The sequence below is a fragment of the Xiphophorus couchianus genome, chromosome 7 (assembly GCF_001444195.1).
Source record: "Xiphophorus couchianus chromosome 7, X_couchianus-1.0, whole genome shotgun sequence".
NCBI lineage: Eukaryota > Metazoa > Chordata > Actinopteri > Cyprinodontiformes > Poeciliidae > Xiphophorus > Xiphophorus couchianus.
In genome coordinates this window covers 29,774,318-29,798,967 of record NC_040234.1, presented here as the reverse complement: position 1 = coordinate 29,798,967, position 24,650 = coordinate 29,774,318, and the positions used below count along the sequence as shown (strand labels likewise).

The 24,650-nt window shown below is 35.3% G+C and overlaps 1 protein-coding gene across 13 annotated transcripts in view; it reads right to left on the bottom strand.

The window, feature by feature from the left end:
* Window positions 1–24,650, bottom strand: part of stxbp5l (syntaxin binding protein 5L) — a 144,073-nt gene that overhangs the window by 35,381 nt on the left and 84,042 nt on the right. For 8 of the 13 annotated variants that reach the window (XM_028022314.1, XM_028022318.1, XM_028022316.1 and 5 more), the window contains exons 7-19: window positions 20,437–20,520; window positions 18,883–19,006; window positions 14,800–14,875; window positions 14,408–14,562; window positions 13,881–13,953; window positions 12,886–13,033; window positions 12,082–12,149; window positions 11,427–11,467; window positions 10,892–11,106; window positions 10,549–10,724; window positions 10,162–10,287; window positions 7,425–7,576; window positions 3,646–3,714 (exon numbers count right to left, since the gene is read on the bottom strand). In XM_028022314.1, the coding sequence (XP_027878115.1) occupies window positions 3,646–3,714; window positions 7,425–7,576; window positions 10,162–10,287; window positions 10,549–10,724; window positions 10,892–11,106; window positions 11,427–11,467; window positions 12,082–12,149; window positions 12,886–13,033; window positions 13,881–13,953; window positions 14,408–14,562; window positions 14,800–14,875; window positions 18,883–19,006; window positions 20,437–20,520 (1,507 nt within the window). The remainder of the gene's footprint in view (window positions 1–3,645; window positions 3,715–7,424; window positions 7,577–10,161; window positions 10,288–10,548; window positions 10,725–10,891; window positions 11,107–11,426; window positions 11,468–12,081; window positions 12,150–12,885; window positions 13,034–13,880; window positions 13,954–14,407; window positions 14,563–14,799; window positions 14,876–18,882; window positions 19,007–20,436; window positions 20,521–24,650) is intronic. The other 5 variants (XM_028022317.1, XM_028022321.1, XM_028022322.1 and 2 more) reach the window with 1 other exon arrangement.

The window sequence follows — 24,650 nt, the reverse complement described above, 5'->3', positions numbered from 1 at the left end:
TCACAACAAGGTCAGAAAATACTAGAAGACTGCCATCCTGAGGTCACCACGTCTTCACAACAACCATTTATCGGAATGATGTCCAATTCATCCTCACCTTAAAACGTAAACATCTGGAGTTTGCTTAACTCTGCTCTACTCTATAATCTCCTCTGAAAATGCTCCAAGTGGGTTGCATGTGAAATTTCTTTTTGAATATGTGGGAAAGCACTTTAGTAGGGATTGCATCTCTTCCAAAGACCCTGGGAACATCTGTTTAAACACATGATCTCATGAACTCTGAAACACCAGGGCATGCAAAAAAAGAACAAGACTGTCACTCAATCTTTCAACAAGATAATTGTTCAAATTATATGACCAAATCAACAGAGATTCTAACTTTCCTCAACTGACCTCACAGTCCTTAAGCCTAAATCCCAAAGAAAACCAATGGAATCAAGTGGACAGAAGTAAGCATACTTCTGTCTGTCCGAGAGATGGATCAAAAATTATCTATCTCTCTAGATCATTTTTGATGATTATTTTGAGTGAAAACATCTCAGTATCAGACTCTGTATGCCCCAACTTTGTGAAATCTCATAGGAGAAGACTTCGCACTGACGTGGGAAAACGGGCTCTACAAAGTATCAAGGGCTTGACAAACCTGTTTGTTCCTGTGCACTTAAGTCACTGCAGACAAGCATGCATCCTATTTTAGACCATTTTAAATGTGGCTAAACAATGGCGTTCCCCTCGGAGATGGACAGCTTTCAATACAATCTCTTAGGAGCTGATAATGCACTGGTTTCAGTGTTTCCACAGAAGAGAACAAGAACATAATTACCAAGAAAAAAACAAAGTGATTTCGGACCAGAATATGAATATAGTGTCTGTATCGTTGTTTCCTCTGAGAAATCAATGCTCCACTCTGTGAAAGCAGCTGTTCTCTCCCCACTGCATTTCTTAAAAACAAGATTTGTTTTTCTTTTTTTTATTTTGTTTCCGACTATGATCTGATTCTTTGTTTTTATTATCTGCTGTGTGTTTGTCTCTACCCTCTGACACTGACTATTATTGTCCCTGTTGGTGCGCATATCCAACATGATACTTGAGATTATGCTGCATGTGGCTGTCCTCAGAGAGGTCTCTGTGGGTGGGTGATTGAATTACGCCTTGAAGTGGAGTGGACAGTAGAAGACACTAGGAGGTAACAATTAAGTCTTAACAGCAGGGTGACAATAATGTTGCTCTGCTTTTGTTAAAACCAATTATTTCTTAATGTGGAATTTTTTCCCCTCTAAATAAATTGCACTCAGCTTAAAGCACATTGAATTGACTTGTTGCTCAAGTATGCTATACAAATACACCTGCCTTGTCTAAAAGTTGAATTTTTCTACAAATTTCCCAATGTTTATAGGTCTACACCTATTTCTCAGTGATGCCAATAAATATCAAAGTTGTGCAAGTACTTATTGAATATTATTATTGTCAATAAATAAATGACATTAAAATCAAGTTTTTTTTGTGCTGGGTAAAACTTTAATTTCATGTTAACGGGGACTAAATTTTCTCCACAAGGAGCAGAGTGGCTGATTGTCAGTGTGACCTGCACTACAGTCTGATTAAAATATGGAACTACTTTTGGGGACAAAAAAATTGCACTGAGATGTAAATTTCAATATAATTTAGTATATATAGCACATAGTGCAAATCACACTTTAAAATGACATAGACAAACAATCAAAACACAAACCAAACACAAGTCCAATCAAAATATTATTTCATGCAGCAAGCACAGGTCAAAATGCAGTCATTTCTCTTTCAAAAAATTAAAACAAACCACATCTGCTCACATAACTGCGCCCTGATCTCACTGTGAATGTTTGCTGTTTGATATACATTCATTGTGGGCTCATTAAAAGCCTCACTGAGTCGTCACACATTTTCAATAATTAAATTATTTCCCACTCAGTCAAAAGTTCTAACAAACCGTCTGGTTTCTAATTTTGTCTCGGTGAATGTCTAAAGACTTGACAGACAGTTCGACTGAAAGGTTTCAGTAAAACATTTTTATTGAATAGATCAAGAATTTATTTCAAACTGTATCCCACGAGGAACAAATCATACATATAGATTTCAATCCAGTGCAAGCACAATTCAAGCTCCAAAGTTTAATGTAGTTAAAATATACTTCACTTGAAGCCTAGAATATTTATAATTTGCTCTTACTAAACTCAAGACTTTTTCTCTCTTTCCTGCAAAGAACATAATTTAAACATGACTGAAACTGAAGTAGTCCTCTACAGTGGCTTTCACAAAGATTCCTACTCCTTAAAGGGTTTCCCATTTGGCTTGTTACAACAAAAACCCTCAATGTATTTCATTAGGATTTTATGTGATCCAGCAACAGAAAGTAACATATCTTTGTCAAGTGGAATGTAAACACACAATTAAGCCCAAAGTTATTTCCCTTTAATCAAAAACATGGAGCCTGATGTTAAATAAAACAGATGTCTCTCAAAAGTTAATAAAACAAAAGTTGGAAAACAACAATTTCTGTTTTTTAGAGCTTACTAAAAATGACATTTCAAAAATGATTTATACTCTTCTTAATGACTACTTCAGTTTGATCAGCTTCAGCTGGAGACTCTGGCTGGATTCCCACATAATATGACTTCTAGTCAAATGGATATATGGGTTAACTTAATACTGTTGGAGTATAATTTTTGAGAATAATTTTGGGCTTAAGTGTAACGTTTCCAAAAACTTTTAGACATAAAAATCCAAAATTTAGTATGAATGAGCCTCCTTTACTCTGACATCCCAAAATAAAAGTAAATGCAACCAATAGATTCCAGAAGTAACCTAATCAGTGATTAGCTTATAGAGCAATATTCAAAGTTTTGGAAATCTTCTGTCAACATTAAGTCAATTTTCTGAAAATGGAAAGGCATATGCACAACTTAAGACCTATGATTGTCCATCAAAACTGAGGGGCTAAGCAAGGATATTATTATTCAAAGAAGCAGAACAGACTTCCATGGGGCTCTGGAGGAATCAATATGGTAACTTATGCACTTATATCTGGCCAATGTGTTAGAGAGGATAATAAGAAAGTTGGTGTCGAATGAAGGCTACAAGAAATATCTTCATTACACGAGAATTAAAATTTTGCAAAAATCATGGGAAAAATTCTGGTCAGTGTCTGGAGGTGAAAAGCTATAAGAATCTGGTTCTCCAAGCTATGGTTCTTAGGGACGAATACAAATGCACACCACACTTTTCAGATTTTTATTAAAACCCAAATTTCTTTTTCTTTCGACATCACAATTATGCACCATTTGTCCAGGTCAGATCAGATAAATCCCTCAACAAAACACATTGAAGTTTTTGCCGATAATGTCACAAAAGGTTTAAGGCCCAGGAATGCTTTTGAAAGTCATTGCACATGGCACAATTTTCTTTAGGATTTGCTATTATGCTGAAAAATAGGTTTTAAATAATTTCTTCAACTTGTTGCTTCGGAATGTGTCCAAATCTGTTCCTATGTCTGTCCTCTCCACCAAAAACCTATTAGAGACTCACTCACCCAGCCAACCCCGTCCACTCACACACATTCACAGAGTTCTTTCACTCCAGCCTTTACTGTAGGAAGGCCCGACTTACTCTGATAGGATGTACGGATCCTTTTCTTTGAATCTGAATAAAAGTTAGACAGGCCGCGCATGCAATGCTCTGTCAGGCAGGCCCCACATGCCCACATCAGCAGCCACAGAGTCACCAATAGGTGGAGGAGGAGGGGCCAGTGGAGGGGGAAAGGGAACGAAGGAAAAAAGAGGAAGAGATGTGGGAAGAGATTCAAGACAAGACATGAGATAGGACAGAGGGAAGAGAGCGAGTGAGTGATAGCATTGCGAGTAGGGTGAGAAATGGCAGAAGGAGAGGAGATAAAGGAGTGATGTCAAGAGGGAGAAAACATATTTTTAGGGAGAAAGGCAGGGGGAAGGAAAGGGAGGGAGAAGGGGGGGAGAGAAGAACACACAGGCTTAGAGTGGAAAAGAAAGTGAGAGCAAGCAGCAACTGAGTTAGTGTCAGGGGAGGACAGACAAGATATACCGGCGGCTCCAGCAAACTCCAGAAATGCTGATGCTGATAGGTAATTTGCTCAAAAACCACTGTGTTAGCAGGAGAGATATCATTACTGAGAGGCAGACATAAAATAAATCTCTTGTTGCGAAAACTAATTGCTTTGTAAATAAAAACATTGCACTTTGTGGCTAAACTTTACCTCAGTAATGACAAGGTAACTCCAGTTAATTAATAAAGTAACAACATAAAGTACTTAATTTAAAACTATATTTCAAACTAGATGCACAGTTTTCAAGTAAAGTGTATTCCTTGGGATTGTTATTGTTGAATACACAGTGCAGTAAAAAAGTATTTTCTCCTTTAAATGTTTTTTTTGCTTTACTTGACATTCACATTTTTAATTTAATTATATTGTCTACTTTTGATATCAAAAAGTTCATCTGAGTAAATATAAAACATGGTTTTTAATTAATATTTTTATTTATTAGGGGAAAAATCACTATATAACCAATGACAGTTGTGCCCTCTTTTGACAAAAATGCAATCAAGCATTTGTGATTACTAGCAATAAGTCTTTTACATAACTGTGAAATACTTTTGTTTCCCTTTTATTTTAGTAATATTTTAATTCAGTCAAATTGTTTCTTAATCAGCTGACTATCTTGTAGCCTGCAACTGATTAGCCAGCAAATATCGGCTTGTACTCCTAAGTATTATTCTGTAAAAACATAAACATTTTTTTTGAATGACAAGTTTATATTTTTGGTTTCGATCTATGTATATAAAACAACATGAAATATTTATTTTTAGCAGTAAATGTTAGAAAAATTATCCTCCTGTTCATTTACTCATGAGTTTATTTTACAAGTTATGTTTTCATATTATTCTTTTCATATTATTCTTTTTATATTATTACTCTCATATTATTCTTCTTTTTATATTTACTTAACTTCTCTTTCTTTTGTAGTATATTATTAACTTTGTTTAGGATGGTTGCTTGGAAGCTAAAAACGTTAAACATTCATGTGTTATTAGTTCCATATGTAACTGATTAGTTGTGGTCAGTCACATGCCCTTGTAAGGGCATGTCCATAGGAGGTTCCAGAATGTGAAGACGGTTGGTCAATTCTCTGTGTGAAGAAGCCCAACCTCCTTTTTCTATACAATAGAGAGAAATGCAAAGAAAGAACTGGCAGAATTGATTTCAGACAGTGTTTGACAGCGATTCGTCGCGTCTGTTCTCAATTCTCCTATTCTGCAGAAAAGAAATTAAAAGAAACCTAATCTCTGTCTCTGGCTGATTCTTTGCAGGTTATGACAAAATAAACCCATCAGTAAACATAATTATCCAGTAATCAATATATTCCATTGTTTTAGCAGCAGGAGAAAAACATATTTTTGTAAGTTTCAAATAAAAGCAATTTGAGCATGTTTTACATTCTGATGCAACATATTGTGAGAGTATTTCAATACTCAAGGTTATCACACTGAAAAAACCCAAAAAGCATTAAAGCTGTTTGGCTCAGTAAAACAACATATAAAAGCATCAGAATTGCAATTTGCATAATATTAATGCTTACAGTCTATTTTACAGATATATATGTGTGGTGGGAACAGCTAAAAATGTGTAAAAAGACAGAACATAACTTTCAGAAAGACAGTTGAGCTACAGGAACAGCTGGTCATTATGGTGACTAGCATTTTTATATATATTTTTTATTCCGTTGATATTCACTTTGTAATGACTTTAGAACTGAAAACACTTTAGATTCACTACAAACACCAGTGGAACAAAAAATCTGGATGTTTTTTCTCGGTTCTGAATCCATACATAAAATTTTTTGCCAAAGTCAATTTAAAGACTTTGAAAAAAGCTACTGAAAAAAAATGTGGACCCTAAGACTTCAAATATCTTCTATGGTTTGTTTTTTAGTCTCTTCAGCACAGTTTCTAACAACATGCACATTGTCTCATACTATTTGTTTCTACTTAGATACATATTAAATCACGGGACAGTTTGAAAGTAAGACTAGTTTAAGGTCAGGACTTATTTTTCACAATATGTTCTGAATGTTGAAAATTGCTACAATGAATTAAGGTATGAATAACTGGGTTCAGAGGCCATCGCCAGCCGACGTAGGAAGCAGAGAAAAGGGAGGCAGGGGTTAGGAAGTACAAAAAGACCTCTGTGGCTTTTGACTACAGCTCTATGCTCAAGCAGGACTTAAAACAGAGCAAACAGAGAGACCAAATGACAACATGCATATTAAATGTCAATGTTAGATGACGCATAACTTGTTAACATGCACCGCATAACAATGTGGCAAGTGTTTTTGTTTGCTGTGTGTGACAGGAAAGAAGGAAAGAGGTAAAGAAGAGCAGTATTTTTTGGTAGAGGCTGTTCATGTCCAAAAGAATACAATTTTCTACTCGTTTTAAAGTTTTTAATCCAATTGTGAAATATGCCATTGTAAAAAAATTCAAAGCAGAAGTATTTTGAGGCGTTTATGACACTGAAGGCATTCAGCTTTCTGCATTATTATAGGCTTTTGAATGAAGCTCTTTTTTGTCAGATTAACAATATCTGATGAAAATAAGCTTGAAGAAGGTATTAAACACTTTTCATCATGCCCACTTTCATGTATTATTTTTCTTTTATTAGTCTGATGTCGTATCCTAATCTTTTCTATAAAATGTCTGATTAGCTGAATGCAAAAAAAAAATAAATAATAAAATTGTAATTAGCAGAAATAAAGGTTTGAAAACATCAGTCTGTGTAAATAATCTATAAAATGTGTTTTACTTAGAGTTTTGAAATTAACTTTTCAATAGTATTTTTTATTGAAAATTATTCTACAAGGCATTGGTTTTATTAATTTTAGTTAGTATGGGAGAGGAACTTGCTATCGACAAATGCCTGATGTTAATATCCTTCATAAAATGTAAACTGTGTAACAAATATAAGAAAAGGTCAGAAAACATAGAGGTTTAGGTTAGGATAGATTAGTTACAATAGGTTACACCTTTCTGCTTCCATCACTAGTGCTCAGTCATATGAGCTGTGACATTTACTGGGAATAAAATAAAGCACTAAGCTCATTTTAAAATATTAACCTAAAATGAGTTAGCTTTGCATGCTAGCGCCTTCAAGCATTTTAAATGTTAACAGAAACAATTGAGATAAATGTTAAAAAAAGTAAAAGCAATAGAAGAAAAATAGAGAGCACAGAAGCTTAGAAAATTGAGACAGAAAGATAGTGTTGAATTGCTTTGTTGACAATTAATTGTTTAAGTGCTTGGTAAGTGCATCAATGGGCAGGTTTATGTAGCAAGACAGATGTGCTTGTGTGTGCTACCTGAGGTGGACTGCCTGTTCCTACGGGGGGAACGAGTAAGGCGCTGATAGGGATCAGTGGCTCCATATAGATCCAGTGTCGAAATACACAATATAACAGTTTTTTGTAAGTAGTCAACCACTGCAAGACCATTACAGTTCCCAAACGCCAATCTGGATGCACAAACACACAAAGGAACCACAAAATCAAAAACATATTCATACTTTAGCCTATTTGACAAGGTTTCTCTCACTGACAAAAGATGGAACATGGAGGACTCCCGAACACTGGGAAATTATCTGTGACATTTTGATGCAATTACTGACAACAAAAGCGTGTCTTTATCGCACACCGCTGGTGCTGCTGTGATTTCAATATTAATGCCCGAATCCCAGAAGATTCACAGCCACCTGTTACCCCCTGGCTCTGGAGTATCAGGCATGACTGATCAAGAGAATCGGTAGCAGTACATTGTCCTTGTACATGCAGGATGAGATTTTTCATTTTTCTATAGTAGGGACATGTAATACTTCTGAAAATTTAAAAAAATAAATAAAATAAAAATTATTCTTGCTCGTATCCATTCACAAGTTTAGGGGAGTCAAATCCATGTATTTTAAGTAGGAATCTTTCAGTTTTTAGGCTTGTCCCTTGTGGACATTTTTTTGTCTATTTGTCAGGCACACTTTTAAAAGTAGGCTTCAAACTTAAAAAAAATCAGATAGTTTGGCTTAGGTTTCCCTATGGTATATTCTTAGTTATCCTGCTATAACTTTAGGCTATTGGAGGACTCATTAACCATTTTTTTACGATGTTACTGTGTGCTCCTCTTTAAGGCAATAACTGCAATTATTATTGCCGTCACATTAGTTCATTTCTTTTCTATGTTTTCTATAGAAAGTACTGTTGGCCTAGTGCTTCTGGGTTTCACTGCATCTTTATTTATTTGTTTCACAAAGAAAATACTGCTTATCTGTTGGTGACTCAAGTACACTTTTTCCCCTGTAAAATGCTTTGAGAAGACATTTTTTATGACTCTGTGCTGTATAAATAAACTGAATAAAGTTATATGGTGGTTTTTAAAGGAATAACAGGAATGTCAAACAGTTAAAAAATTGTTTACATATAATTTTAAATTGAAGAAGCAAGCAGTACCTCAAAAACAGGACTAATATCATCAATGCTACTTAAAACTTCTTTCATTTATGAAACATTTGTCTATAACAAAGAAACTAATTTGTTTTTGGAAGTCACGTAAATAATATTTAATCTTTCACTACTTCAATTAGCACAAAGCTAAAATATTTAATCTAGAAAGCTAGAAATTGCTCTTTTTTGTGTACTTCTAAGAAAGAGAGTTTGCATTCATGGAAAAGGCTAGCTAAAGACAACAAAATAAATAAATCTCTTGCAGCTATTTTCAAATTATGGAAAGCTTCAAATGAGAATTCAAACAAAAATGCAATGGCCTTGAATGACACTGGGCTTTTTAAACTGAGCTGTGACTTTACTGTTTTTGATAGCAGAGGTTCTTTTCAAAGAAAAGCAATTAAGCATTCTTAAATGGAAACAGGAAAGAGGTGTGTGGTTGCTGCATATACACATCCACATTATTTTATTTTATATTAGAGCAATGCTCACAAAGATGTTTTTTACTATAATTTTAAAAATGATACAAATTATATTATAAACTTGAGTTTTTACAATGAAGGGCACTTAAATTATCCTAATCAATGACAGCAAAAGTACATATAATTTTTCATATCCAAACTTATCTTCAATGCTTGTCAGAACAGCATGCTGCATAATTAACATTGCTAGGTTATTGCTTAACAAACAGTTCCTGAATGCTTAAATGTGCTGGCCGCTTCTGTTAATGTTTATTTTATGCCCTTTGGAACCTCATACAACCTTATATAACCACAATACATAAAAACCTGCTTTTATGTGTTGAAACTGGCCCAAAGAAATGACAGAAACAACCAGACAGATGGGCAGGACTATGCATACACAACACCATGTGTGCTTGGAATAGAATGCATTTACTCTAGGTTTAGGATTTAGCCTTACCTAAACATTCCCTGCTTGATAGAATTTGAAACTAAGATGCAATTGTTTTGTTTCAGCCCTGAAAAGTAAATCATAAGAATAAAACTATAGGATGGAGAAACACCAGGTTATTGCGGTATTTAAATGTTAATGTAGTCTAACTTGCAGTCCTCTGCAAGAAAACCCAGGACATCCTGGAGGAACTGTTCTCTGGGAACACCTTGGGATTCCCACAGAGGAGCTGGCCCAAGTGGCTAAGGAGAGAGAAGTGTGGGTTTTTCTACTAGGATGATGGATGGATGGATGGATTGGTTGAAACTTGCAGTAATAAGAAGAAGTGTTTGTGATATAAATAAAATCTAAATTGTCCACTGCAACTTGAAAAGGCATTAATCTGAACATTTAGTGTGGGATTAAATATTTTAATCAGTAGTCATCACATTGACCCCTTTTGAATAAGAAACAATCCAAAACACATTCTAACTTAGGCACTTTCTTCTAAAATCACTCATGTTGTAGACTGTAGTTTTTTTCTGCTCAAACAAACCAGCAAATTTCTAAAATTATTATAACATTCAAGCTGTTGCCAAATGTACACAAACTTCTTTCAAGGACTCTATTTGTCCGTGGATAGTAGATTTACCCAATCCACAAAATCCACAAAATATCAGTTGCACAGATAGACGGATAGACCAGCTAACAAACTTACAGCCCATATGCAGAATTGAGGTCCAGACTGGTGATTTGCTGTGGGGGTTCACCATCCACCCACAGCAGCTGTATGACCAAGTCTGACTGATAGCCAGGAGGGACCCGGACCATCTTGTCCTTTACTCTAAAACAGATACAAAGGACAAAGGCAGGTTGCTTAGGTACCCAGCACAGAAAGGAGGGGATTTACACTCAACAGTTAGGTGTTTGTATCTGCTATTAAAACTTTTGTTGTTTCTATCTTCAATTATGTCCTTGCATGCTGAAAAAAAAAACGGAAAAAAATGCACTTTATTTTGAACTATTCTGTTTTTAGTAAATATTTTCTTACACAAGTCAGGAATCATCTGATAATTTGTATTTGCAGTGTGAGCTGAGATCTTACTTGAGGCAGGGGATGCTGTCTTTAGCACCGTCTGGTGTTCTGCTGCCAGGGCTAAGCGGGTGTTGGTGGTGGGGTTGGGGTGAGTGGGAGCCTGGCTCTGAGAAGCAGGGATTGTTTTCATTCTCAGATGGAGTGATAATATCCTCCGGCTCACACTGCAAGCGTACTTCTAAGGACTAGAAATGACAGTGGTGCAGAAAGATGAATGAATCTACAAACCTACAGCTGCGGCAACATGTTTCAAACAAAGCCAGTGATTTCAGTGCTTTAGACTTAACATTTATGCAGGGCACCAGATAATCAGTTTCCGATCATGCTCGTTCAGATTCTTAGTTCTACTCACCACTATCTGAGTGTTGGCATCATATTTGCTGAAGCGATACAGAATAATGTGAGCCGAGATGCCGACCACACAGAAGATGCGACTATGAGGGCACCAGCTAACCATCTGAACAGCAAAAGGGTCTTCCTCCCCCAGCTCAGCAGCCCGGCCCTCACCTGGCTTTGGCTTCTCAAACACTTTGGAGGTCTTCAGCTTGTACAACATCTGCAGTGTGACTTTTGAAACAAATTTGAAGAACAGGAATACACTGAATATTTATTTTCTCTTTGGTAAGACCCCATTTTCATATGCTATTTTATGTCTGTTTCTGTTAATAGCTTTGATATGACTCTAGGCAATGTGCCTAATTAGCTGTGCAGTTTCTCCTATCATGAGTGCTATTAATTTGCTTTGGTCTCCTCTCTCTTAAGCCTGTGGCAAAATGGAAGTGACGCATTGGGGAATTCATATTGTTTATTGGATTGTGGTGTGTCACAAAGAACCTGAGAGGATCTCTAAACAATATTTCAAGAAGATTATTAGAGAAGGGACTTACATGCAGATGCATCCCAAAATTTTATTGACCCATCAGCATGTCTAAACAAAGAGAAAAAAGCTGTTATTTTTCTGAGCAATTGAAAAATCTGTCAACAGATGTAAATCTTAAAATCTCATTTTATATTTCAACACCACAAATTGCCACCCCTAAAGACACTTAAGCAGCTACCGCTTCAGAACTAACCAAACTTCCCTAAATTAGTTATTCATTAATATTTTGTAAATTGCTCTCGTTAGATCTGTAGCACAGCTATTTTTATTCTGTTGGATGAGAAATAAAAATTTAATTCTGAGATTCTTCTGAGGCAAAGTGTCGCTATGATCTAAGATTTTTCACACTGTGCTCTTCACATATCGGCATCAAACACTCGACTAGGCTGATGCTCAGAAACAGGCACCCTCCTGTGTCCAAGCCTAACAAGTTAACATGTCTGTCAGTCCTGTAAAAAGCATTGTGGGTAGTGTTCTTTTCTCCTGAGCTTGGTTTGCATGGACTCAGTTCACATGTGTTAAATCAATAGTATTCAGACATTACTTATAATACGGGTGCCTAAAGTTACTCCTTCTGATTTATTTTATATGTGGCAAGGGCTGCCAGACATCCCAGAAATACAAGTTTTTTTTATAATCTTATTTCAGTATTTCAAACTTACCCTGTGATGATGATTTCTGGATAAGTGTGAGAGCCTAATGTCCATGTTCCACCACCAATTGGCCATTCCTTAAAACAAATAAAATCATTATAAAATTTGCATATTTTCACTACTGATCACCGGTGGTCCTAAGAATATCTTTGTTAAATACTCCAATTATCATTTGACAAAATGTACATTTGTGCTCTTTAATTTAAAAGTGAGTGAATTAAAATTAATCAGAGCTTTCCTCAAGCAATTATGTTATAGCGCTAAATTCCCATGTCTGAATTCCCAAGTCTGAATAAATGCAAAACAAATAACTCAATAGAAACTAAGCTGTTTTTAGTATCAGAGTGTTGGTTATTTTTTGAAAATGAAGTCACAGAAAGCATAAAAAGAAGTTAAAAGAAACCACATTTTTTACAGAGCCTAAATGTTTGGTGTTAATTCAGTGAGTGATATGTCAGCAGATAACAGAAAGACTGAACATCCTATATTTTAGCTTCTATTTGGGATAGAACATACTGGATTTGGAAATGTTAACATTTTACTGAGACTTCTGCTTACGACTAAAGAAATTTTACATCTACAAAAATAAAATAAAAAAATAATAAACACCATGTTTTTAAGGGGCTCTTCCTTCACTCCCAGAGGGAAGTCACCTCTGCTGCGAAATAATAATTCATAATCACTCAACGTAGTAAAATTTGAAATATACTTTGAATGTCTTCAATTAAAGTAAAATATAGATATTACAGCTACAACAACAAAGAAAACAGAGATCTTTCTTAAATTTGGATTTTGATAATAAACCTTCCACACCTTGTGACTATAGCCAGTCTTCTTGTTTTTAGCTCCTATTGAGTAAAGAATGGGGATAATGTCTGGTGGACAATCTGCAAAATAAGCTGTGCAGGTAACAGGAGACTCATGGATATCCATGGGATATGGGTTTTCAAACACAGGAAAGCTGAAAGACACAAGAATATTAAATGTCATAATGTGATATTAGAATATGAGAAACAAAATATGAAGCATTGTAAGCTACAGAGAACAGAAATCTGTATGAGGTATGCTAATTTACAAGGTCAGTAAAATAAGATCTCTGATCTCAAACCATTTTGTCAACAATAAATTTTAACACATTTACAACGAAATCAAAATATTAAAATACATGAATCAGAAATTAAGTTTGTCACAACAAAGCACAGCAAAAACTTCATTTACTGATTGAATAGACTTCTATTAGCAGTGTGTCAGCTTAAACAGAACTTCCTGCTGATCAATGAGAATGTGTAATACAATCTGTGTGTGCTACCACTACAACCGTCAGGAGACATTTATATCTGACTGCTGTAATTATGAAATCTAATTTACTGAGCAAACTAATTTATACTGAAGTGTTGATCTACTATTCAAATGTACTCTGAGGGCTTAGGTGTTAATCTGTTAACATTTTTCATCAGCAGCTTTTATCTTCACATCACCCTTTAGAGGTTAATTAACCCAGGTGGTGGAATTTTCATCCTGAAAGCAAAGTATTTGGATTATAACATCTGAGGCCACATTCACAACAATTCTTATCTTAAAACTTGAAAAGTTCTTTTACAAAGTGTTTCCATTGAAATAAGAAATTTGCTTGAAAACATTTTGATAGATTGATGGACTGATTGATCAGTCTGAGAGGGCTAAAGAGCTTTCTTATGTTTTGAAGCTCAGCCTTAGGTGAAACTTTTAATGCTTTTCTTCTTTTATTATGTTGAATATTGTAGAAAATGTTTTGAGGTGGAGGTCTTTGCAGTATAGAAAGCACCTACTTGCTCTGTGTCAGATCCACCACAATCAAGTCCTTCTCCAACAGTACCACCACTGCATAAGGGTCCTGGACTTCTGCGAGGTATAGAGTCAAAACAAATGGTATCATTTAGTTCAAATTATTCTTCCTTAATCACTTTTAGATTAACATTAAAGTACTTACAAACAGTATGAGAGCAGAGAAAGAAATCTTACATCAAAAGTATGAATCATTAGGAAAATATTAATATGTTTTATACTTCCAGAAAATTCTTTGATGATGAATACCCGAAAACTCTACCGTACTGAATTTAATTTACTTCTGAATCAATCCAGGCCTGTACTGATCCACATTTGACCCAGGACATGTTTCGTATAGTAACCCAAATTGGTTGTTTTCACAGTGTATTGAGATGCCTGATGTTGGATAATTAATGTGTAGAAGCTTCATAAAGATTCTATTCTGACATTTTCAAACATCTTGTGGCTGCCAACAAATTATGTCATCATGGCTTTAAAACATCTGAACAGAGTTGAAAGAAAGTTGTACCGTTGTTGTATGGAGTTTCGCAGAGGACCATGAACTCTACAATAGGATAGTCCATTTCTAGAACCGTGATGGCCTTGCCATGCATGATGGTTAAAGCTGGTCGCCGTCCTGCTTTGTCGTATGAAAGACCACCAGAGAAAATAACAAAAGGCTCACTGTTGGAGAAGAAGAATTTATGTCAAGTAACTTTGAATGGTCGGTATCAGCAGAAGCCAAAAATGGCAATTTAATTATTCTATGAAATTATGCACAAATAGATTACACAACATGGATTAAGTTTCAAATATTGAATTCACAGCAGAAGTAATAAGATAAAACAAATTAAACACAACACATGCATAATGAGGAGTTACTTTAATCAAGAATTAGTTTTCAAGACTGACAGAACATACCTGCTCCTTGAGGTCTTGTACTCTACTTTGAGTATAGGTTTGCATGACTCCTTTCTCCCATCCTTCTGTATCTTTCCTAAATGAGTGGGGAAAAAAATATGAAGAAGTAATAGTCACTTCCAATTAACTGAAACTAATAATCTCTTTCCAGGAAATTAGCCATCAGGTTTTTATGGACATTTTCTCAGACATTCTAGATTAGCCTAAATACATGGGTTGCACTTCATTACTATTTATTTTGTTGCCTTAATACTTTAGTTGAGTTTTCTCTCTATTGGTGTACACACTATTTCGCATTCATAGTTCTGTCCTCTGTTGTTGGGAGGATGACATAGGCTGAGTAACATGTCTCGCCAGCAAAGTCATAAAAAGATTTGAACACAAATGTTTCCATTTCTTTTTTTTATTTGGTGGAATGACAGATCACTGTAACAGTCACTGCAATACAGAAAGCTATTTTCCTTCCAGTTCTTATAATGAAATGATTTGGCAGTTTACGCAAAGAGGAATTATCTCAGCTTGAATTCAGCGAGGCTTTGTGTTGTATTTCATGGGAACAGAACGATGAACAAAAGCCAACCTTTTGTGAAAAAATAAATGCATGAGAATTTCTAGTTGAATATGGTGTCATGGATTAAATTTGAAACTGGACAAGAGCTGAATAAAATAATGATATCCTTACAGATTTATTATACTTTTAACTAATAATGTCAAGGTTGCAACGTTGTGAAATTGTCGCACCAGTTAGAAATGAGTGTAAAACCTTTTTCCTAAACCTATCTAGTCAGACATGTCGGCAGAAAGTGTGTATTAATTATTCTTTACTCCATGTTGGGTCTAAAATGTTTCACACTCACAGATTTACAAGCTCTGTTTACAAATTTCTTGGTGTGAATTGCACACACTACGGTGTCCCTCATTATTTAGCTAATTACCTCCTAAATGCTGACATGGAAATGCTAAAAACAGTTGATTATGGCAACTGGGATACATCTCAGTAATTTTGCTGACTTTCTGCTATAGTACATTCTATAGTAGACCGTACTGCTACAGAAGTACGGTCTATTGCAGTACCGTACTTCTCGAGTGGAAAATTGCACTCGATTTTCTCCAACCACGGAGCCTCAACTAGAGAAGATTTGCTTGGATAAAATAACTTTCTATATATCAAAAGACTGGAAGTAAGGTATAACCAGAAAGCAACCTGAAAAATAATTTTGCTAATCTTGTATTAGAATTTACATTTCCATATTAGAATGAGTTTTAATTTTAATTCTTAAAACCACCAATCAACTCAAAACTAATCAGTAATATGTCAAGACAAATTTTTACCAGACTGTAACATAATTAAGGCAGCAATGAGACCATCTTATTTTTTATATCGCCAGTCCCAGAGCATATAACTATATAAACTCAAGCCCGTGAGAGTACAATACACAGAGTGCTCTTTAGAGGCAAAATGTGCCCTTTTCTTTGTAAACTGTGAGAGTCTGTTTATTCAGCATCAACACCACATCTTGAATTAAGACTTGAATGCTGACTTCCAGTTGGCCACCCCTCTGCTTACCAGTTCCCTGTCAGGGAGCCCACAGTCTGCTGGCCCTCAGCTGGAACCAGTCCCGGAGCAAACCTTCACAAAAAGAAGAAGGCTCCAGGCGGCGAGCTTTAGTCTCTGTGTAGCATTGCTCTCTCTGAGTTTTACTTTTGCTTTTTTTTACTGGGCCTTTTGCTGTAGTCACTTGGACCCAATCACTTGTCTGAGTGTCTGTCCTACAGTTCCACCCACAGTTTTGGTCTTATGCATTGCCTAGCAATGACAGTCACCTCCACTGTACTGTAACTCCACCCACACCGTAATTCCACTCGATTTTCTCCAACCACTCCAGATACCCTTCAAGTCCAGGTTGTTGAGTTCTAGCTGTCTTGTCATTCAAAATCTTGGGTCTCAGGATTCTCCGGTTCTGCCTGTCTTTACTGGTTTTCAAAACATTGACGTTGTTGCCTACTGAGATCTTTCAGGTCAGACCTACCATATAGTTGTCGTCCTAGCCTGTGTACTTATGTGTTTGTTTCAGTAAATATCAAGACAATATGACTGTAAGTGTGTTTTCACACCTGACAGTCTGGTAAACTTGGTTCAATTGGAGACCAAAATTAAAATATATGGTTCGGTAGTGCATTCACACCTTCCCAAACAAAACAAGACTTTCTAGAAAACAAATTAGAATCCAATTAAAGAGCAGTAAACAGGGAAGGTGACGGTGCACCTTTTAGTCAAGTCTCTTTCATTTAGATATTCATCTAACCATTCCTCCAAACAGATTATAGGCAATTGGTGATGAACAAAGTTGCTTTAATTTCATAACTTTCTTGAACATCTGTGTCTTAGGATGTTGACAGAATGTTACAAATTGTCAGGGTGGGCGTTTCAAATAGTGTATTTTACTGTGTGATTGACACACAGTTAAAATCATCTTTGATGAAATAAAACAAAATAAAATTAAGACTTCACTTGGGTCCTAGAACATCCTTCTGATGTTTACCTTCTCACAAGCATCTTTCTTTTCTGCTTCAACTTTCTGTTATTTCACAGCTCTCGGTGAGGGAACGGAAATCTGACAAGGTCAAGATGTCTCGCCAGTAAACAAAGCCAGGAGAGAAAATTTAAAGCAAGAGAATACATTTGAAATCTTTCAAGCGTAATATGGAAATCATTCAGCTGAACCACGGCTTAAGATTTCACAGCGATCTGATTCTGAAAGTTTTCTTTCTTTCCTTGAGCAAGTGAAAATTAGTCTGGTTGAATTAGAGTGAGTTTACGGCTAATTTCATTCTTTCACTCACATGCTTAACACACACACCCACGCCCAGATGGGTACACACCCACCACAGACCACTACTAATGACCTAAAGGGGGAATACGCAATATGGTCACATTATTAAAATGTTCATCACAAACACCATTAAAAAGAAAATAGGATTTGGTTACTATTCTAATCAACACACAGAGAAATCAATTTATTGATGTGTATTCCAATTTTTTTATTGTATTTCTGTTTCTACACTAACAAAAAGTAGTAAATAATTATAAAACAGAAGGAAAGAAAAAATTTTCTCCAAATATGTAACAAAAATAATCTGGCACCTCATCAACACCAGCTCCCATCCATTCACATACTTTTGAAAAGTTACCCTATTCCTTAATCTCAAGTGTTTTGTGCTCTTTAATGGACTTTCTTCCAATATTGCCCTCTATTTAGCTCCATCCATTTTCCCATCAGCTCTCACAAGCTTCCCCATCCCTGCTGGAGAAAAGCAATTCACAGTATGTTGCTGCCACTGCCATGTTTCACAATAGGATTTCACTTCCATCTCTGCACCTTCTTTAACAAACCTGACATGTTCTTCTAATGACTTGTGCCAAACTGCACACCCAACTTTTTGTGCGTTCCTTCCAAACATGGCTTATTCTTCTTGCCACTCTTCCATAGGGAACAGATATTTAAGTATATGACTAATAGTTACTCTGTAAACAAATTCTCCCACCTGAGCTGTGAATCTCTGTAGTTTCTCCAGAGATACCATAGGCCTCTTGGCTGCTCCTCTGATTAATGCTTTCCTTGCCCACTCTATTAGTTTAAGTTGATGGCCACATCTCTGTAGATTTGCAGGTGAACTCTAAATGTTTCAGGGCTTCACACAACAACTATATTAATACAGAGATTAAATCACCTACAGCCATACTAAATTTACCAAGTTGTTGATCTGAGAAGCAAATTGGCAACATGTAATTTATTAAAGGTACTGTTGTTAACTGTGAAAATTTTCTGAATAGGCACATCACACGTTTCTGGTTTTTATTTGTAAAGATTTTATAAAACCATGCATCATTTTTTCTTTCACTTCAGAATAATGCACTACTTTGTGTCTATCACAAGTAATCCTCAAAAATACATTGCAGTTCATAGTGAAATGGTAAAAACGTCAGGGGATATAAACACCTTTGTAATGAAAGGTACACAGGCAAGAGGCCAGTTACATGTTTTTCTGGAATTTGAGAAGTGGAATGAGTGGATATCTCACCATGAGGAAAGGTGACCTGGAATGGCTTGGTAGTGTTTCTGAGGGTCCATAGTGTCAGGCTGCCATCCGAGTGACTGCACATAAACTGCTTCCCTTCATGATGCCAACTGACTGAATGGATAGCCTATACCAATCATAGAGCAAAATAATATTTTACTTTCATATCAAGTCCTTCTTTTCATATATATGAAAAGATATATATATATATATATATATATATATATATATATATATATATATATATATATATGTAGTCTGCTTTATCTATTTATTGTTATATCACACTTAGTGCCAGCATGCTTTATGTAAAAGCTTACAACATTCGTGAAATTGCCCTTCTCACAAATTGTTCTGGGTGCACCCAAAGGATAATTTAGCTGTTTACTCTTGACTTGTCCAATTTTTTAAAATTAATTTTTAACTCAGTAGGTGTGAGACACAACTTTTACGCTATATTGACGATGAGCCACAGAAAGCTCTCGTAATGAAAGAGGAGATAAGAGTGGCAGCATAAGTGGAAGATAAGTGCACAAGGTGACAATACCATGGGCAAATATGGCTGTAAGGATGCCTTGCTTTAGAATAAAAATGAAAAAAAAGATTCAAGTAAAATTTGGTAGGAAAATACAAACAACATACATCTATGTTTGATTCAAAAAGACAATTTAAATGCTTAGCTTAAATTGTAAACAAACACCAGTTTCTTTGAAAATCATTGTTTTTTACATTCTTTAGAAGACGAGACAGCAGATTATACATATACCACTTTTGCTGACCTCTATCACCTCTAGCATATCTTTAACCTTTGAAATAATTTTAATATCTGTAATACAATCTCAGCTTGCTGAAATGTCTATTACATACTGTTACATTGTGATGACAGTTCTGTTCCATTTTTACATTAAAGTATTTGAGTTTTACCAGAAAGTCTCTTCCGACTAACATCAATATGGCAAACAAGTTGAGACAATTATACATCATAAAGAAAGTAAATGCTAATATCCTTCAGGACAGTGTAAGCTTTAAAAGGACAACTTCAATGACCAGAGCATTTGCAGGCTCCAATCCGTCCAATTACAACTCTTTGAAGAAACGGTAATTGGATGCTGACGGACTTGTTGAAGACAATACCATTTGATGCTGCTCAGACATCTTAATTGTGCTGCACTTTGTTGACTTTAAAAGTATTTGCAGGCAAAAAGCTTAAATTGTTTCACTCAATGATAAGAAGTAGACATGATGACTAGAGGCTTTTTTTAATCAATAGTACCGTCTTTCTGAGTAAAAGGTCAATAAAAGGAAAAGGCACTTTTCTTTTGAAACTACTTTATTTCAGCAAATTAAGTAATTAATACAACTAGTTGCATTGTCAATTTAAGTGGGTATTAGTTGTTTTACTTCTAAAGAAAACAATACCCACAAAGTGTAGTTAATCAATTCTGACATTCTTTTCAGAAGTTGCCTTTCATGATTGTTTTTTTTAATTTCTTTAGAAATAAAATGTCACATAAGTGCAGTTTCTATCAGTGTATTAAAGGAAGGAATGGAGCGAACCTCATCATAGTAGATTCTGAAGTCAGCCTTCTTGGCCCGGAGGTCCCACTGCACAATGGTTCCACCCTCAAATCCTATAAGCAACTGCAGAGAGGAGTGACAATAAATGAAATACAAAATCATAACACTTTGAAGAGCATATTTCATTTTCTTTTTACTAGAAAACCTATAACTCTTGATACTACACACAAAACAACTAAATCAACCTTTTAGCTGTTGTTTAAAGCACGTAAGTCATTTTAAATAGAGCTGCTATGATACACTGAGAGACTGTGGAGACAAGCCATTAAAAAAAATGAATTACCACCACCATGTATCAAATTTATATATGTTAATCACCACAGTGCAACAAATTATTATTCAAAGTGGAAACTGGATCATTTTGATTAGCAAGAAAGAATTTAGTAATAGAAATATGCCAAATAAACATACAACTGGTAACACAAAACACAAAAGTTTCTTTTATACACTCCTGCTATGCAAGAAAAGTAGGCAAGATTTGTAAAAATGAAGAGGGTGAGCATTTCCTCACCAGTCATAAACAATGTTTTCACTTCAAAACACTTTGTGCCATAGGATTAAGAAAGAAGGTTTTATGTCCGTGTCTAAATGTTTCCTCCTCAACACATGAAGCTAAATGTAGACTACCTTCAGAGTCTGAGTGGCATGACACTTGATTTGCTTAAATTACCTTTTGACAGTTGTATTTTGACATTACATCATTGCAATTGAGCCAAGAAAACATAAAAAAAATACATATAAAAATGAGACTTTTAGCAGCTTCCATTAATTGTTAGCATGTTTTCAGCAACCACTGAATCGCTTGTTGATGTAAGTATTCTGTTGACACACTTGTTCAGAGAAAACGCATCGTTAATTGTGCAAATCAGAGAAATTGTATTTAGAACCAGAGCAGAATGCTGTCTGAATGCTGAATTAAGGTGTCTTTTGTGAATTCAAATTGATCTCACGAATTAAAAAACAAGTAGGCAAAGCTTGCCACAGCATGCTTTTAATTTCCTGGTTAGTCTCCAGGCTACTGTCCTCACTCAGAATTCCTACTGATGTTGTTCTCCTACTTATTGCAGAAATAACCATTTAAATCTTGGTTTGATGAGCTCACATTTGAGCTAGAAACTTCTCTATTCCTTCTTCATTCTTGGGTGGAAACTGAGCTATGCACTGATGCCCAAGTTCAAGTTTGAACATCCACCTATGGCCATCACTCTTCACAACTTTCTCCCACATTTTCTGCTGCTTTGTTCTCAGCTTCTTTCTTTCAGTCCTTTATTACATATTTGTCAACTGTGGAGATATAAGTGCTTAAAACTTTAAAGGACACCTTTACAATCAAAATGACAGGATAATGGAAACATCTTGGCTGTTTAAATATTAGAGAACTATTTTAGCTTATTTATGCATTTTAAAAACATGAGCGCAACCCCAATTTCAGTTCTGTTCAAAAATTTTACATAAAAGCCTACTTACAATATATTCAGTTTTAGATAAAAAGTAGCCTCTGAGTTTAATGTTCTACAAAGAGAGGGAATTGCATGAATGTAGTATTAAATCTTTACAAATGTCGGAGTCCAATTATAGAAACTCAACATTGAAGTAACAAAAAAAAAAGTAAAGGTCAAAACGTTTTGGCTCTAATTGCTCAGATATTATCTGCTTTTTTGTTTTATTACTCATAATACAGTTCCAGTTGTGCCATGAAATGGGAACGTTTAAGCCAGTAGACAGACTCTTATAGCATTATCTTGCTTATTAATATTGATATACTGGTGCCTTACTTTAATAGCATACTCTTGTCTTTCTCCTTTAGAGAAAGGCTAAAAGAACTGGATCTCTGTATTGTGCTGTATTCAAACACCATAAAAACATGAAGTTATGAATTACTAATTAAAAATTCTTCAACCATGTGAGGAACTAAAAATTAAAACGCATAAAAAAATGAAAGTATAACTTATAAATTAAAGTTCTTTTTATTTTAGAGAATTGTTTTAAATGACTGGATGAGACTGAATAAAACTACTCACTTTAAATGTTCGAAAGAAATTGATTGACCTAAGCCTCAAGAAGTTTATAACTGCTTTCATGCAATTGAAATATAAAGTAGTATTACTTTAATTTGATGTTTATTGATGTAGGTTTCACATTTTCAGATTGTATGTTGATAAGAAGGATTGAGATACACTAATCGTTTACATTGTGATACCAGATTACTGAAATTCATTCAAAGACTTTTCAATATTTGCCACCTTTGAAATGTTCTATGAAGCATCTTTTAAATATGAGACATTAAGTTTATAGGGAGGCTGATTTAACTTTAATTCCAAAGACCTTGAAGGTTCTGAACTATTCTGAAGTCAGAGTAGATTTTTCTAATTAAAAATAGAACATAAAACATTAAGTCCTCTGGTCAAATGTTAATTAGAGACAGTCCTTGGTTATACTTTTAAAATGTTAACTTTTAAAACTACCTGTATAAACACCTTTATTTAAAACTAGCAATAAAGTAAAACTTAAAAGAAAGACACAATATTGTCAAATTTATAAAACAACACTTCAGGTGCAACTTAGACACAAAATGGTTCCCTGTAAGACTTCAGCCATTTGCTTGTTCAAGACTGCTGCAGACCACTGTAGAGTCTCACATTTAGATATATCATAGCATCATCTGCATGCAAATCTTACTAATCATCTTTAAAACTTTCAAGTAATGTATTAATAAGGTATACTGGAGAACAGCGGTTCTAAAAGGTTTACTTGTTGAACAGCTTTGAAGGTTGATCTTATGCCCCCTTTCTTATGAGCGGTGTAGCACGTGTCAGTGCAGGTCGGTATGTTATTTTGTTTGTTTCGACAAAATAATATGCCGACCCACAATGCACCATTCCTGTGCCCCCTTTAGTCGTAAGTCCATAGAACAGTGGTACAGTTAAGGTTAAGGTACTGGCATTACGCAACACAGTCCATTGATTGGGGAACAGAAAAATGTCACTGCTTGTGACAAGCATGAGACATGCTAGCTTGCTGGGCATTTATCCTAATCCCAAATGCCTAGTGTTTCTGGGATGAAAAAGGGAGAGATTCAGAATTTATTTTGTTATTCTGAGAACCCAAAAGGTTCTGGTTCTGAATTCAGCATCTCCAAACCTCTAGGAAAAATTTATTAAAGATCAAAATGGTTTTATTTGGGATAAAATGATGGAAAAGGTAAAAAAAAACAACCTTCAGACATTTGTTGGATAAGACAAAATGTTTCCAAAAACTTTCACATATTATGTGGATAAGATGAAATGTTCTTTTGTCTTATCCACGAATGATAAGACAAATCCAGGAGATCACTGCATCTCCTGCTGACCAGTGAAAATCCAACTGGTGGTGGAAATGCTCCCCTGAAATGCCAGACTGTAAAATAGTGTACCGAGCTGCACTGACCCTAGAAATGAGGCATTACACTGTTAACTCCACCAAATTGTTCTTTATTTTTTGATGGAAACAAAGGAATCCCACTGATTAGGACTGTACAGTTTTTTTTATCACAGATATGGTCAAATTTATACTGTAATATATATGACATGTAAAACTACTTCAAAGGAAGGTAGGACCTTTTGGACTTGAAATAACACTTAATTTCTTCTCCACATGTACTGATGGGTACAAAATTCTGCATGCACCATACAAAAGATAAGAGCAGATTGATGCAGTCTGATCACAAATGACAGGAGAAGGAGATCAGTAGTGCTGGGAGGAGCACAGACAGCATGCGGAAATGGCTCTCCTGCTGAGCAGAGACACAGTGTGACATCTCAAATATGAAAATAGGCGTGTGAAGTTGAGGATAAAAGCTGCCCTTTAGAAACATCCTGCAACCTTGAAGTTTTACATTAGTAACATCGAAAAGTAAAGAAGAATGAAGACATACTGTCAATATGCAGATAGAGAATCAATACTGCGAAGTATGTTCTCAAAGGTATGTGATGTTTGACAGCAAACCTAATTTAGCATGATGAATGGCTGTTTACCGTGTTCATATCAGTTTGACTTTGAGATTGGCGGCAGGTTGTTGACGTAATTCAGACTGAAAACTCAAAGAAATTTTCACAACAATCACCATGGCAGTCTAAGTAGGCAGACCGAACTCATAATGTCTGGGAAGTCCATATTTTAGAAAACAGCCAAATAAACTGGGTGCAAATTTCCAA